The following is a 17,284-nucleotide window of genomic DNA, read 5'->3' on the forward strand; positions in this document are numbered from 1 at the left end:
TTCTGTTAGCTGCTTGTAGTGGTGATGGTGGTCTAATGGGGCTGTAAGACAATAGTGTAATGTGACCAGCTCACTAAGAACTTATCCTCCACTCTTTCTGTTGTGGTTCATTGCCTGGTACTAAAATTGAATTTCAGCATTTATGCATTTCTGTGTTTTAAAGATTGTTTGGTACTGGGTATCCCCTCCCACATTTGCTCAGTGAGGAAAATAAAACAGGTAATTTGAGATTTAACCCCAAATAGTGAATAAAGGTAGTGAAATCCATTTGTTTTTATTTATTTAAAAAATGTATATTTATTTATTTTGAGAGAGAGGGATAGGGAATGCAAGTGCAATGAGGGGCAGGAGGGGGGGGGGTGTGGAGGGTTGGGGGCAGGGAGAATCCCAAGCAAGCTCTGCACAGTGAGTGCAGAGCTCTGCGTGGGGCTCAGTCCCATGAAATGTGAGATCACGACCTGAGCCGAAATTAAGAGTCAGCCACCTAACTGGCTGAGCCATCCATGTGCCCTGTGAAACTCATTTGTATGTAACAGGCCTTAAAATGTTCAAAATCACCATACACCCCAGTTTATGGGTTTTGGAAAAAGATTGCTTGAAGAAAACATAATTCACTTAATGCAGGTGCTCCTGCAAACTAATTTGGAAGACAAATTTAGAAACATTTCAAGTAAATATACAATTGTTAACATTTGGGATGATATTCTTACCTTCCCTCAGTGACTATGGAACTCTAAAGATCAGCTGTGTTTGTTTACAAAGTGATTGCTTGTTTAAAGAAAATAAGTTATTAGCTTTAATCACCATAATATGTAGGTTCTCTATTTTTTACAGTTTATTGAATTAGAGAGTGAGCATGAGCAGGGAGAGGCAGAGAGAGAGAGAGAAAGAAAAAAAGAAAGAATCCCAAGCAGGCTCTATACTGACAGACAAGAGCCCAATGCAGGGCTCGAACCCACAAACCACGAGATCATGACTTGATCTGAAATCAAGAGTCAGATGCTTAACCGACTGAGCCACCCAGGCGCCCCTGTAGGCATTCTGTATTAAAGTTTAAGCTTTTGGGATATAAGAATAGTTGATGGGTATGATATTGGGGGAGAGAGATGCAGTTTTGATCTATATCTATCTATCTCTCTGTTTTGATCAAATTATTTCCTGTGAGAATCTTCTTGCCTGTAACTTGAATAACATTTCATTAATTTTTTTTCTAGATTTAATCTGTATACATGAGCCTCTATCTGGAGCTCTCTGTATGCTTCAGATACTATGATAGTTGAAGATGAGGACTTAAAATGAGTGAGAAATAGTGCTTCTGTTTATCAGGTCCATTGGCACTAATTCAGGCTAGCATATTCATCCCAAAGGGCTTTGCCTAAAGTTTCTACACCTTTCATGAAAAGCAGTGTGGTATTCATGGTTTTATTATTTACATAAGTCACACATTTCTCATCAGTGTTTTAATTTTTTTTTTTTTTTTTTTTTACATTTATTCCTTTTTGAGAGACAGAGCACAAATGGGGGAGGGGCAGAGAGAGAGGGAGACACAGAATCCGAAGCAGGCTCCAGGCTCCAAGCTGTCAGCACAGAGCCCGATGCGGGGCTCGAACTCACAAACCGCAGGATCATGACCTGAGCTGAAGTCGGACACTTAACCGACTGAGCCACCCAGGCACCCCTCTCATCAATGTTTTAATTCACTTGTCCTCTTGGGTCCTGTTTTTTGGATGAGAGAGTAGGGCAAATGTTATGAATTAATTTATGGCCTGTATGGCTTATTTTTTTCTAGGGTCACTTTTTAGGTGTTTCCCTCTTTTCCTTTGAGAATTGCTTGAGATGAGAAAGTTAAAACATGGTACTCTTGTTAAGGAATTTCTTTGATTCAAAAAGTAATGAGAATTTATGCTAGGGATGGTAAACCGAGGGGGGGATTACACACTAAGGACAAGAGTAGCCTTTGTCTCTTTGTAACTTAAACCCTAGTTGGGAAGGCAGAAACAGTAAATGGAAGTCAAGGTTGTATGTGATTGTCACTCTGCAAAGTACATGGTGTAGGGGTTGAGTTTAGTGGTAGTGTCTGGAGTGGTAAGGAAAGGGATAGGAAAAGGGCATACAGTACTGAGTACATACTTGATAATTGGCAAGTGAATGAAGGTGAGACCAAAGTGGCTGAGAGGATGAATAAGATGGGTTTGGGGGGGGAGGGGGTGCCTGGTGGCTCAGTCGGTTAAGCGTCCGACTTCGGCTCAGGTCGTGATCTCATGGTCCGTGAGTTCGAGCCCCGCGTCAAGCTCTGTGGTGACGGCTCAGAGCCTGGAGCCTGTTTCAGATTCTGTGTCTCCCTCTCTCTGACCCTCCCCCGTTCATGCTCTGTCTCTCTCTGTCTCAAAAATAAATAAACGTTAAAAAAAATTAAAAAAAAGGTTTTTTTTTTAATTTTGAGGGTTTGAGGGGTGATATAAGGGTGTGGAGGCTGGGAGAACGGGAGGAGGATGGTAGAATGAAGAGCAGGATGGAAAATTTCTTGAAGTCAAGACTGATCTCTATGAATTTGGAGGAGACCGTCTTACCTATTGAAATTCCTTCTGAGGAGTAGTGTAAAGAAAGCTTAGCTGGATAGGAAAGTGGGAATGATGTTGTCAGATATTTATTGAGTGCTTCCTATGTTCCGAGTAGTGTTTTTGGCACTTAGCTGTCAGCAAGATAAAACCAAGCTCCTGTCCCAAAGGAGCTTGTATTCTAGTGGAAGGAAACAGACTCTACAAAGAAAAAAATCTCACCTTGATAAATGTTAGGAATAAAATATGATAGAGTGATGGGGAATCTTGGGGATAACATTTGAGCTGTCATCTTATTGAGAAGAAGCAGTCTGTCGAAAATCTAGGAGGAATAGTATTCTAAGAAGGCACCTTCAGGTGAAAAGACCAGAAATTAGTTTGGAATGTTTGAGGTGCAGAAAGAGGGCTTATGTGGCTAGAACCTAGGGAATGAGGAAGGATTGTGAAAAGAGGTAAGGTCAGAAAGAGCATAAGCAGGTATATGCTAGGATCTGATTTAAGCTTTTGAAAGATCATCTGGTTGTTGTGTGTGTAAATTTATAATGTGTGTGTATGTATTAATCATTATGATTGGTACATGTGTAGAATAATTGTCATTAGCTCCATTTTGACCATGTTACATTTGAGATACTTTTGAGAGATCCAAGTAGAGATGTTCAGTGAGCACTTGGGTAAATAAGTGCAGAGAGTGGTTGGGTTTGGAGATGGGGGGCGGGTCACCAATCTACAGATGATACTGAAAGCCATGAATCTATATGGGATGAGGTAGGAGGGAAAAGAGTAGATGGAGAAGAGAAGAAGGAAGGCCAGCCAAAATTTTGGGTACTCCAATTTGAAGACATCTGGTAGAATAGGAAGAGCCAACAAATAGAGATTAGGGAGGGAGTCGCCAGTGAGGGTAGGAGGAAAACAGGAGAATGGGTTCCCTGAAAAAAAAAAAAATTGACCCTTGTCTTTTAGGATGTTGGTCCTTAATGACAATTCACCCTCCTGCCTTTTTTTTTTTTTTTAAGGTAAGGTATCTTTAAAGCTATTTGACTAATGAGAGTGAAGAAAAAGATACAGATGATAGAGGAAAGGAAATAGGAAATACATCTTTGAGAAGGCAAGAGGATGGGGCATAGAGTTAAGTGATGGGATCTTCAATTGAGAGTGGTCAGGGTCATGGTAGTGATGGAGATTTGGGGTGGGGGATGTGTGAAACAGGTACCTAGGAGAGTAAGGAAGGGAATTGAGTGGCACAAGTCATAGAGTTAGTGAATGGTAGGGATAGGATTCTGACCTAGGAATTATCAAAGTTTGATCTTTTTTGCTGTGTTACATTGCCATCCTAATAAGCAAAGTAATAAATGCTGAAGAAGGTATGCTTTCATGAAGGACAATCAGGAAATCGAGATGAGGTTGAGCTGAAAAAGGAAAATTAAAGAGAAAGCCCCCCCCCATTAGCCTTCTCATTTATGGAAATTATTATTACCTTGTATTATAGTTATTTGGTATACCTCTGTGCCATATTACTTCAAGTAAAGGATGAAATTCTGGGTAGGAACTGTGTATGAACTTGATATCTTGCCCTAACAGAGTTAACACTGCCTTCAGAAGGATAGATCCTTAAATAATTGTTGAACAAATAGTCTTGTGATTGATAAGAGTACTGATACTTGTAGTTAAGTGTTGCCTTTCTAAAATAAGTCGTTGGGCAATCCATCAGTGTGGTTGTGTGCTGTTGAAAGACATGTTGTGATGTAGTCTCCACATTTGCCTTAAGCTTCGCTAGCTCATGGTACGAAAACCTTGGCCTACAAAAGGATTACTCAGTTTGTTGAGAAGAGGTTTGCAAATGTGTGTGACCATAGGTGAGGCTGTGAGCTAGGTAGATATGATCTTTTGTAATAAAAATTTTACTTATGAAGACTGTCTCTCCGGTGTATTACTTTTCCATATCATTGAATATCTGAGACATTTAAAGTCTTAAATGTATGACACTGCAAGTGCCTAAACTGTGTAAATGTCAAAACCTGCCCGGCTTCAGTGCATTCAGACTTCTTTTTCCATGACAGATGTTTTTGTTTGTACTTGTTAGGGAGCGGGTCACAGATTTAGCAACCTGAAATGGAAACAAATGGAGGGGGGGAGGAGAGTGGCTGAAGCTATGAAATTCCAGGTCTTCCCTAACGGTGGAGATAGTGACTTTAGTACTTGAGAAGCGCTGTGACCCTTCCTTGGACCTGGGTGTATACGGCAAGCTACCTTTCTTCCAGAGAGCTCAGAGTACTACTTGAGTATACCTCTGGGTGGGGTTGTGTTGCAAGCAGTGTTGGGAAATGGTCTTCAGTTTGTCATTGGTGGCTTCCTTCCTTTTGTTATCAACACTTCTCTTATCTCTTAAGTTTTTAGTTCTTCACACTACCCTGCGTCTGCAATTTCAGTCTAGTATAGGGTCTAGTTTTGATGTAGCTTATCCTCATCGCTGCTTTCCAGAATATGAATTTGGAACATTTGAGGTAGTGTTTCTCTAGCTGAGGCTCTAGGATCTTGAAGAGTCCATACAGTGTTTTTCATAAAAAATTCTTATGGGGTGTAGATTTTGTGAGGGTATTTAAAAGTTTTTCATATTTGATTGTCTTAAGTTGAAAAAATAATTTTTAGTTTTGAAATAATGTCAAACTTACAGAATGGCCAAAAACAATACAGAGATTTCCTGTATACCCTTCACCCCATTGTGAACATTTTATCATTTATCATTCTTTCTACACACATACATTGCTTTTTTTTTTTTTTCTGAAATGTTTGATGGTTATAGTCATGATGCCTTTTACCCCCATATCCTTCAGTGTGTACTTGCCAAAAACAAAGGCATTCCCTTAATATAATCACTGTACAATTATCAATTTTGAGAAATTAACATGGATACATTTCTGTTTGCTAACTACAAACGTTAAACATTATTTTGACCAGTTTTAAATTTTGAAATTTATTTTTCCTGAAAACAGCCACTTTCCAGTGGTAACTTTCAAGTAAAATAAATTATAACATATGAATTTTAATATTAAAAGAGTATTATTTAATATTTTAATATATTAATTTTCTTAGGTCAGTGTTCTTAAGTTGAGATCTAGCCTTAGATATCTGACAATTTTTTGTCTTCTTAAAAAAGGCCCATGTATCCCTCAAATGTGAGAAACACTGAGCATTTGAGGAGTATCTGATTTTTATTTTTTGTTTTTTATTTTTTCAGAGAGAGAGAGAGAAAGAACGAGCTAGCACTAGTGGGGGAGAGGGGAAGGGAAAGAGAGGGAAAGAATCTTAAGTAGGTTCCACTCTGAACGTGGATGTGGGGCGGGGCTTGATCCCACAACCCTGGGATCATGACCTGAGCCAAAATCAAGTCAGTGCTCAAAGGCTGAGCCACTCAGGCGTCCCAGGATTATATGAGTTTTTAGTAAGAAGTCTTTAAAGATGAGATAGGAGTGGATCTTTAAAGTGTTACTAAAATCCACATAAAGTAATAAGTGCTGCTTCTGATTTGTAGTTCAGGAAATTCAGTGGACTGAAGGCCTGGAATGAGACCTTCTAGGATCACACTTTTAGCTTTGCATCTAGGGCAGGAATTCTGTCTCATTTGAGGTAAGTTCTTACCCAGATTCTTCGTAAACATTTCTGATGAGGAGGAAACTTAAGTGCTCTGTACAGTGACACATTCTAGTTGCAGACGTATCACATCTGATTTTTATAAATCAGTAAGAAAGACCAACAACTCAACTGATTGGCCAAAGACCTGAAAAAGCACTTCCCAGCTAAAAGGAAACACCAATGACTTACAAACATGAAAAAGCTATGATGATGGTAGAACTAAAAATGAAGCTATGTCTGTTATATGTTGATATATAATACCTACGGCTTTAAATGAACAAAAACAAGGTATAGAAAGGTATGTTTCCTTTTGTGTGTTTTCTCCTTAAAAAGAGATACATATGCTCACATATGCACACAATTTCTGGAAGGATATACAAAACTTAACAATAGTTGCCACCGGAGAGAGACATCTAATTTTAGTTGTATATCTTTTTGTATTATGAATTTCTCTTGTGGGTGTGTGTATTTTTCAAATAAAATGAATTTAAAATGAGCTAAGATCTGTCATTCTGTCCTTCTGTTGGTCACAGGTCCAACTTTTGGAATTGTGCAAAATAGGACTATTTTATCTTTAAGTTTTCTGATATTTTATAAATAAATCACTGTGGTCTTGTAAGTGGTCTTTTCCCCAGTGTAACTAAAAATACTTGTTTAAGGGGCGCCTGGGTGGCTCAGTCGGTTAAGCGTCCGACTCCGGCTCAGGTCATGATCTCACGGTCCGTGAGTTCGAGCCCCGCTCGGGCTCTGTGCTGACAGCTCAGAGCCTGGAGCCTGCTTCCGATTCTGTGTCTCCCTCTGTCTCAAAAATAAATAAACATTAAAAAAAAATTTTTTTTTAAATAAAAATACTTGTTTAACTGTAACTATTTCTTGTATGACCTGATATCCAGAATAGACTCCCTTGCTATCCAACTTGTTTATATTTATGAATATTCTTGATATGGTCAAGTCTCTCTCATACCAGGCTTCCCTTTGGAGGCTTCAGTTTTTGTGTCCTAGCCAGAGAGATTGGGTAGTTAGTGGGTTGATTTTAATAATCATGTCATTTCTTTGGATCTTCGAACTGCTGTGATGAAATCTCTTTTTTTTTTTTTTCTTCAACGTTTTATTTATTTTTGGGACAGAGAGAGACAGAGCATGAACGGGGGAGGGGCAGAGAGAGAGGGAGACATAGAATCGGAAACAGGCTCCAGGCTCTGAGCCATCAGCCCAGAGCCTGACGCGGGGCTCGAACTCACGGACCGCGAGATCGTGACCTGGCTGAAGTCGGACGCTTAACCGACTGCGCCACCCAGGCGCCCCGGAATCTCTTAATTCCTTTTCCACATGTGCCCTGTGACCTCATTGAGATTTGTCACCATGTTGACCCAGATTAATCAACATTCTTGAAACAGTTCCTCGGCAAGCTGCAAATATTTGTCCTGTACATTTTTGACAGCTTGCTTCAATATTCCTGATTTTTCTTCTGTAGTAGCTTTTCAAAAGAAGAAATAAGGCCGTTCCAGCACAATCTTATGCTAAAGAGTTAAATGCCTGTTTGCGCATGCCTCATTATTTTTCATGTCAGAGATCCTGGGGACTCTATACCTTTGTTCCATCAGCCTTCCCTTGACATGATGTTATGTTATTTACCAAAACAAGTTTCCTTGTTATTAAACGTTTGTGACTGATTCTTGCTATTAATTGTGGCCTCACAATTTCACTTCTTCAAAAAGGTCTTGTCCTCTTATTGCAGTGGCAGTCTGCTTCTATGACCACAGCGAGCTATTGTCATTATTGGAAATGTACCCTAACTCTGTTACTCTGACCAGAATTTCCAGTTCTTTCACCTCACCCTTTTACCTCACTTTCTGGTTTCCAGCACATTTACTCTTTGAAGCTTCAAGTATCTTGCCCTTACCCTGTTCCTTCAGTTTATCAGCTTCTTCCAGATTTCTCTCTTCTCTGTTATCTATGGATTACTAGGTCAGTCATTTCAGTATTCTTGGGAATGCCCTCAGTTCTCTCATCTTGCTTGCTTTCTACCTCTCTTGTCCCATCCAGCTTCCTGGAGTAACTCACCAGTTGTTTCTTCTGGTTGTTTCTAGATAGTTTAATGCTGCCAGCCAAGTAGAATAAGTGTGCTGATAAGCTCTTATATAAATTAGTAATATAGTCCACTTCCATTTCTGTTTCTTACACTTGAATTTTGTTTAAGTATTTTGCCCTGTTTCTTCTCTCAACTTTCAGCTGAGGATGTCAGAGAGAAATGCTTACTTTATTTTGAAACTTAACTGTGTCTTCACTTATCTGTATTTCTTTCTGTCTTTCTTAAAAAAAATTTTTTTTATCTTTATTTATTTTTGAGAGAGAGAGAGTGTGAGTTGGGGAGGAGCAGAGAGAGAGTGAGATACAGAATCCGAAGCAAGCTCCAGGCTCTGAGCTGTCAGCACAGAGCCCGACGTGGGGCCTGAACCAATAAACCATGAGATAATGACCTGAGCTGAAGTCAGAAGCTCAACCGACTGAGCCACCCAGGTGCCCCTCTTTTTTTTTTTTTTAATTCATTTTGGGAGAAACAGAGTGAGTGGGGGAGGGGCAGTGGCGGGGGAGGGGAGAGAGAGAATGAATGAATGAATGAATGAATGAATGAATCCCAAGCAGCACAGAGCCTGTTATGGGGCTTGAACCCATGAAACCATGAGATCATTACCCAAACCAAAACCAAGAGTGGGACACTTAACCGACTGAGCCACCCAGGTGCCCCTGTGTCCCCTTCTTTCAAGATCATTCCCTTCAATCTGTTGTAGTGATTCCATACTTTTTGTGATCTAAACACCTTGTTTGCTCACCTGCTCTATTTGTGATGAGGGAGAGAAGCAAGATACAGAATGGCTTGTATGGTATGATTGCTATACTTAAAAAGATCTGTGTTTAAGTACCACCCCGCCCCCACCGACAACCACGTACACAAAAGAAGCATTAGAGGGCTCAGTAGACTAAGGTGTTAACAGCAGTCTCTGGATGTTGGATTGTGGACTCTTCCTTTTGCTTGTTTTGTAATTTGAATTTTCTCTATTGAAATGCTTTTGCCATGAGAAAATTAAAAGGAAATTTATATTTCCCCCCGTATTTTTTGTACATGCTTATATTCTTTTTATTACAAACATCTTATTATCAGGTTCTGGGAAATGTCTTGCCATCTCTGTCAAGCAGTTCTTTGAATATCCACTGAAAAGGGAGTATAAATAGGAATGACCTTCCAAATGCTCTGACATGTCCAGGTACCTTTTATGTTCTTGAAAAAATTCCACATGATACTAATTTAAATCAAATCTAGTAGGTCATGGATTGTAAGACACAACTATCTTATGAACCACTAAGAAAGGAAAACATTCTGCCAATCAAACTATGATGTTATTGATAGTATGATGCAGAGGTGTTATATGTGGGGAAAATGTACCTCACAGAATTAATGAAATATAGTTGTTCTCAGATTGCATCTGTGAAGTGTTTAGTGGTTTTGGAATAGGAAAAAAGTGTTTAACCTTGACCTCGCTTCCAATCTCATCCTTGTATTGCCATCCTTTCCCCCTCTTCATTACTTGGTTTTTGTATGGCTATGTAGACACTGGTGAATGGACTGAATTATGATGGAGTGAAGCCTACATTTGGAGACCAGGTTTTTGTACATTTCTTTTAAGGGACATTTCAAACAGCTGATTATACTCCAGTCTTGCCATGTAGCCTGCAGAGTGGTCTGCTTAAAATCCTAATCTGGCTGTCATCATCCAAAGCCCTTTTGTAGCTTCCTTTTCCCCAGGATGCCTTGGCACACTGGTGTACACCAGACTTTTGGCTTTTGATTCCTCAGTCTCAGGACACAGTGTGGTTACCTTTTTTAGAACATAACTGTGAGCTCGGAGAGCCACATGCTGTGATGTGGAGCAGAGCGTATACCTTGTGTTCAGCAAAGGGACTGCTGAATGGACACCACAAAGGATTGAGAACCCTAATCCATTAAATGAACTGTGTTTCTCCTTATGAGAAACCTGTCTGTGGACTTGGCTACTGTCCCCTATATTGGCTACTTTCTGCCTTACACTTTATACTCCGGTAATGCTGAACTGTTTATAGTTTTCTTGCACATGTTGTTCTGCGTTTTAATCTCTTTGCCTTTGTGGGGAATCTTCCTCTGCCTGGGATCTCCCTACAAATGTATCTTCAGGAACTACTCTTCTATTAGGAAGGATTTTTTTGCTTTCCTATTCTTCTACTAAACTGAGTTATTAAACTGCATTTTCTCCCTTTGCTGTTACACTGCACGTATTTCTTTGTATTTATTCCATTATGTTGGAATTACTTTGTAACAAAATTGTATTTTGTTTTACAGGACATTAAGCTTTTTATTTATTTATTTATTTATTTTTTCAACGTTTATTTATTTTTGGGACAGAGAGAGAGCATGAACAGGGGAGGGGCAGAGAGAGAGGGAGACACAGAATCGGAAACAGGCTCCAGGCTCTGAGCCATCAGCCCAGAGCCTGACGCGGGGCTCGAACTCACGGACCGCGAGATCGTGACCTGGCTGAAGTCGGACGCTTAACTGACTGCGCCACCCAGGCGCCCCGACATTAAGCTTTTTAAGGGCAGGGACTGTGTTCACCTTTTATTTCACAGTGCTGGTATTATCTTCAATAAATATTTGCTGTACTAAATGTAATTGAAACTTTGAAGGAATGAACAGCTCATGTCAAAAACCTATAGGCTGTCGGTATCCTAGGTTTTAATAATAAAAAACTTTGATTTCAATTGTTTTTAGTATTTATGATTTCTTTTTATTCTTTTGCATGCTCTCTTGGCTGGATGGCAATAGAGAAGAAGAAAATGAGGTAAGTATAATTTAACTAGTTATTCAATGATTATTGGATTAAAAACTCAAAATTTAGCTATGGTTTTTGTTTTGTTTGGTTTTTAAGATTTTATATTTAAGTACTATCTACCCCCAGCTTGAGGCTCGAACTCAACAATCCCAAGACCAAGTGTTGTTGCATGCTCCACTGACTGACTGAGAGCCAGGTGCCTCCACTGACCTGGCTAGAGCCAGGTCCCTCTAGCTATTATTTTCAATGTGAAATGAAGAAATAGTTTTTGCTGAATTTTTGAATCTGTAGTAACTCCATTCCAAGGAGGAATGTTGTATATCTCAAGGAAATGGTTTTTAAAATGGAGCTTCAAAAGCTTTAGGCAAGGTAGAGGAAGCTGGGAGCTCTGGAGACAGCATTTACCTGTTTTTATATATTGAGCTACCATGTAAGATTTCATTTCACAAGTGCATTCTGTTTCTTAAAAAATATTCGAAGACAACTGCTTTATGATAATGCATGAGAGAACATTTTTTTTCTCACTTGATTAGTGTATAATGTTTAAAACTGATGGCAGATTTTACCATATTGAAGGAGAAAACTATTCTCTTAACCAGAGTTGATTAAAGAACATCCATTAAAAAAATATTGCGGATGACCAGTGTACCATCTTTAATTTAGACTTGAGTTTGTTTCTTATAGATTTTTCTGATGTTCTCTCTACCACCTAGGTTTTGCCTTTAACTTCTAAAGCCTACCATTTCCTTTGGTGGTTTGGCAAATGATGGAAGGAAAAATTTTCTTAGGTATATACTTTGTAGTTGTTGCTCCTAGAGTAGGGTTGGACTATAAATCAGCATGGCCTGAGTGTGTGAGGCCCGGGCAGAGACAGTGGTAGTGTGCCAGGGCAGAGTAATTTATAGCAAAGCAGAAAGATCTGGGCCTCATTTGCTTACCTCATCTATAAAACGAGATAGGAGACTGCTCTAGACCAGTGGTTTTTCACATCTGTAAAGTCCATCAGAATTGTCTCATGTGCTTGTTTTCCAAAAACAAAACCAAACAAAACATACTTTGTTGCCTTAGATCTAGTTGTGTTGCAGATCTGTATTTTATGAAGCACCTAAGTGATTCTGTGTGATGCCAGAACACCACTATAATGGCTTCTGATGTTTCTTCTCAGAACACAGGAACAAACTATTTTCCACACTGAGATGTTAATTATTGCTCTCTATCTACATGTCATTTTGTGTTCTATATTGAAGTACATGTTGGATTTTTTTTTTTTATTCTCGTTAAAAAGTCTCGTTAAAAAGTCCTCTGAGCTGTCAGCACAGAGCCTGACGCGGGGCTCGAACTCATGGACTGCGAGATCATGATCTGAGCTGAAGTCGGCCCCTTAACCGACTGAGCCACCCAGGTGCCCCAAAACAGATAAATTCTTTATGTAAGAGACAAAAATAGGAAAGTATGGGTAATTGTTGAAACTTGGGGTGGGTACTTAAGGGTTTATTATACTATTCTCTATACTTTTGTGTATGTTTCAAATTTTCTATAATGAAGTTTTATCTAGCTTAGTGAAATTCATACTGTCCTTAAAGAGGATTTTTCATTTTCCTGACATTTTAAACTGTAATGCTAGCCATTTGAAAGTAACTTTATTGTTGTAGTAACTGCTTGTTTTGTTCACTTATAGGCAAAGATTGAAAATGTGCAGAAAACAGGTTTCTTCAAAGGACCAATGTTCAAAGGTGTTGCTTCTAGTCGATTTTTACCTAAAGGCACCAAGACAAAAGTTAATTTGGAGGAACAGGGACGACAAAAGGTGTCTTTCAGCTTCAGCCTTACAAAGAAAACTTTGCAGAATAGGTTTCTGACTGCACTTGGCAATGAAAAGCAAAATGATACTCCAAACTCCCCAGCTGGACCTCTTCAAGTAGACTTGACTCCTAAAATTAAAATGGACGTTGGAGATACCTTATCTACTACAGAAGAATCTTCCCCACCAAAATCAAGGGTAGAATTGGGCAAAATTCATTTTAAGAAACACCTGCTTCATGTGACGTCCAGGCCACTGCTGACTACAGCCACAGCAGTGGTGTCTCCACCTCCTCCAGTAGTACCATTACCAGCAGTCATAGCAGAATCAACAACTGTAGATTCACCACCCTCTTCTCCACCTCCACCACCTCCACCTCCCCAGGCCACGACACTCTCACCAGCACCAGTAACAGAGCCAGTGGCCTTGCCACACACACCAATCCCAGTTATGATGACAGCACCGGTAGATGTAGCAGTTAGAACACTGAAGGAACCACCAGTTACGACTGTACCAGAATCTTCAGACGTGGACACTAAGCAGGACGCTGTATCTAATAGTTCAGAAGAACACATAACTCAGAATTTGAATGAGCAAGCAGATACTCCCTCACAAAAAGAAGATTCCCATATTGGGAAGGAAGAAGAAATTCCAGATAGTTCTAAGAGTAATCTGGGCTCTAAAAAAACAGGTTCTAAGAAGAAATCCTCACAATCCGAAGGCACCTTTCTTGCTTCAGAATCTGATGAAGATTCTGTACGGACTTCCTCAAGTCAAAGATCACACGATTTAAAATTTTCAGCAAGCATTGAAAAGGAAAGAGATTCAAAAAAGAACTTAGCACCTTTAAAAAGTGAGGATTTAGGGAAATCTTCACGATCTAAAACAGAGAGAGATGATAAATATTTTAGCTACTCAAAACTTGAAAGAGATACTCGGTATATATCTTCTCGATGTAGATCAGAGAGAGAGCGAAGGCGGAGCAGATCTCGTTCAAGATCTGACAGAGGCTCTAGAACTAGTTTATCCTATTCCCGGTCGGAACGATCCCATTATTATGACTCTGATCGTCGCTACCATCGGAGTTCCCCTTACCGAGAGAGAGCTCGCTATTCTCGGACATATACAGATAACAGAGCTCGGGAGAGTTCTGACTCAGAAGAGGAGTATAAGAAGACCTACTCAAGGCGCACCTCATCCCATTCCTTCTCTTACAGAGACCTAAGGACATCATCATCCTATTCTAAATCTGATCGGGACTGCAAAACTGAGTCCTCTTACTTAGAAATGGAGAAAAGAGGAAAGTATTCTTCAAAAGTAGAAAGAGAATCCAAAAGGACTTCAGAAAATGAAGCAATGAAAAGATGTTGTTCTCCCCCTAATGAACTGGGATTCCGACGGGGCTCATCCTATTCCAAGCATGATAACAGTGCTTCCCGTTACAAATCTGCCCTTTCAAAGTCTGTATCCAAGTCCGATAAATTTAAGAATTCTTTCTGTTGTACAGAATTAAATGAGGAAATCAGATCATCTCATTCTTTTAATTTACAGGCTCCTTGTTCAAAAGGTAGTGAATTAAGAATGATTAGTAAAATTCCTGAAAGAGAAAAGACTGGGTCTCCATCACCATCAAATCGATTAAATGATTCACCTACTTTTAAAAAGCTAGATGAATCCCTTATTTTTAAATCTGAATTTATAGGACATGATAGCCATGATAGTATTAAGGAATTAGACTCTTTATCTAAAGTGAAGAATGATCAGTTAAGAAGTTATTGTCCCATAGAATTAAATATAAATGGATCTCCTGGGGCAGAATCTGATTTGGCAACATTTTGCACTTCTAAAACTGACACTGTTTTGATGTCTTCTGATGATAGTGTGACTGGATCAGAGGTATCCCCTTTGGTCAAAGCATGCATGCTTTCATCAAATGGATTTCAGAATATTAATAGATGTAAAGAGAAAGACTCAGACAATACATGCATGCTGCGTAGTAAGTCAGGAAGCCCATTTAGAGAAACAGAACCTACAGTGTCGCCACACCAAGATAAACTCATGTCTTTGCCAGTTACGACTATAGATTATTCCAAAACTGTAATTAAAGAACCAGTCGATATGGCAGTTTCTTGTTGTAAAACCAAAGATTCAGATCTATACTGTACTTCAAATGACAACAACCCTTCTTTGCGTCATTCTGAAGCTGAAAAGATTGAGCCTTCAGTTATGAAGATTTCTTCAAATAGCTTTATGAATGTGCATTTGAAATCAAAAACAGTTATATGCGATAATAGAAATCTGACAGATCAGCACTCAAAATTTGCACGTGAAGAATATAAGCAGAGCGTTGGTAGCACCAGTTCAGCTTCTGTTAATCATTTTGATGACATATATCAACCGATAGAGAGTTCAGGCGTTGCTTCATCTCTTCAGAGTCTGCCACCAGGAGTAAAAGTGGACAGTTTAACTCTCTTACAATGTGGAGAGAACGCATCTCCAGTTTTGGATGCTGTGCTGAAGAGTAAAAGCACAGAGTTTGTAAAGCATGCAGAGAAAGAAACCATCATAGAAGTAGGTAGCGGCCTTCCTGATTCAGGAAGGGGATTTGCCTCTTGGGAAAACAGGCATAATAATGGGCTCTCTGGGAAATGTGTGCAAGAGGCTCAAGAAGAAGGGAATTCCATAGTGCTTGAGAGAAGAGGAAGGTCAGAAATCTCTTTAGATGAAGAAGGAGGGAGAGGACATGCTCATACTTCTGATGACTCAGAAGTTGTATTTTCTTCTTGTGACTTGAATTTAACCATGGAGGACAGTGATGGCATAACATATACCTTAAAATGTGACAGTAGTGGTCACGCCTCAGAGATCGTATCCACTGTCCATGAAGATTATTCTGGTTCTTCTGAAAGCTCAAGTGATGAAAGTGACTCTGAAGATACAGATTCTGATGATAGCAGTTTTCCAAGAAACCGTCTTCAGTCTGTTGTGGTAGTCCCAAAGAATTCTACTTTGCCCACGGAAGAAACCAGTCCGTGTTCTTCTCGGAGTAGTCAAAGTTACAGACACTATTCTGACCACTGGGAAGATGAGAGATTGGAGTCGAGGAGACATTCATATGAGGAAAAATTTGACAGTGTAGCAAGTAAACCCTGTTCTCAGACTGAGAAGTTCTTCCATCATAAAGGAACAGAGAAGAATCCGGAAATTTCTTTTACACACCCCAGCAGAAAACAGATAGATAACCACCTGTCTGAAATTGTTCATCCTCAGAGTGACGGGGTTGATAGTACAAGTCATACAGATGTGAAATCTGACTTTCTAGGTCATCCAAATTCCGAGGAAACAGCAAAAGCCAAAATAGCCTCTAGGCAGCAAGAAGAGCTGCCAGTTTATTCTTCTGACGATTTTGAAGACATCCCGAATAAGTCTCGGCAACAAACCATTTTCCCTAACAGGCCAGATAGTAGACTGGGAAAAACAGAGTTGAGTTTTTCTTCCTCTTGTGAGATCTCCCGAGTGGATGGCTTCCGCTCATCAGAAGAGCTCAGGAACCTAGGGTGGGAATTCTCTCAACAAGAAAAGCCTACTACCACATATCAGCAACCTGACAGCAGCTATGGAGCCTGTGGTGGGCACAAGTATCAGCAAAGTGCAGAACATTATGGTGGGACACGTAATTACTGGCAAGGTAACGGCTACTGGGATCCAAGATCAGCAGGTAGACCTCCTGGAACAGGGGTTGTGTATGATCGAATTCAAGGGCAGGTACCAGATTCCTTAACAGATGACCGTGAAGAGGAGGACAGTTGGGATCAATGTGCAGGGTCTCACTTTTCAAGCCAGTCCAGTAAATTTTTTCTATCCCTTCAGAAGGACAAGGGGTCCGTGCAGGCACCTGAAATAAGCAGCAATTCCATTAAGGACTCTTTAGCTGTGAATGAAAAGAAAGATCTTTCAAAAAACTTAGAAAAAAATGATATGAAAGATAGAGGACCTCCTAAAAAAAGGAGACCGGAATTGGAGAGTGATTCTGAAAGCGATGGTGAACTTCAGGACAGAAAGAAAGTTCGAGTGGCAGTAGAGCAGGGAGAAACGGCAGTGCCCCCAGGCTCAGCACTGGTTGGGCCTTCCTGTGTCATGGAGGATTTCAGGGACCCACAGCGATGGAAAGAATGTGCCAAGCAAGGGAAGATGCCCTGTTACTTTGATCTGATTGAAGAAAATGTTTATTTAACAGAAAGGTAAGCTTAATTAATGCTTGTCCAACAAATTTTAATGTCTTTTTGTTGAAAAAGTTAGCTTTCAACAGTTCAGAACATATTGAGGTCAATTGTATGAAATACAGTTGCATAATAGGATATAAGTTAAAAAGTCTAAAAAGCCTATTCACCTATTTAAATTTGATGGCAGAATCCTTCCCTCAGTATCCC

General features: G+C 39.8%; 1 protein-coding gene across 1 annotated transcript in view; it reads left to right on the forward strand.

Annotated features, from left to right (window-relative positions):
- LOC121026806 (histone-lysine N-methyltransferase SETD2-like) overlaps window positions 1-17,284 on the forward strand; it is a 57,922-nt gene that overhangs the window by 16,936 nt on the left and 23,702 nt on the right. Inside the window, exons 2-3 of the mRNA XM_040469588.1 lie at window positions 11,047-11,062; window positions 12,732-17,095. Coding sequence (XP_040325522.1) covers window positions 11,047-11,062; window positions 12,732-17,095 — 4,380 coding nt within the window. The remainder of the gene's footprint in view (window positions 1-11,046; window positions 11,063-12,731; window positions 17,096-17,284) is intronic.

The sequence above is a fragment of the Herpailurus yagouaroundi genome, unplaced genomic scaffold (genome assembly GCF_014898765.1).
Source record: "Herpailurus yagouaroundi ecotype Mexico unplaced genomic scaffold, PumYag 162519, whole genome shotgun sequence".
Lineage (NCBI taxonomy): Eukaryota > Metazoa > Chordata > Mammalia > Carnivora > Felidae > Herpailurus > Herpailurus yagouaroundi.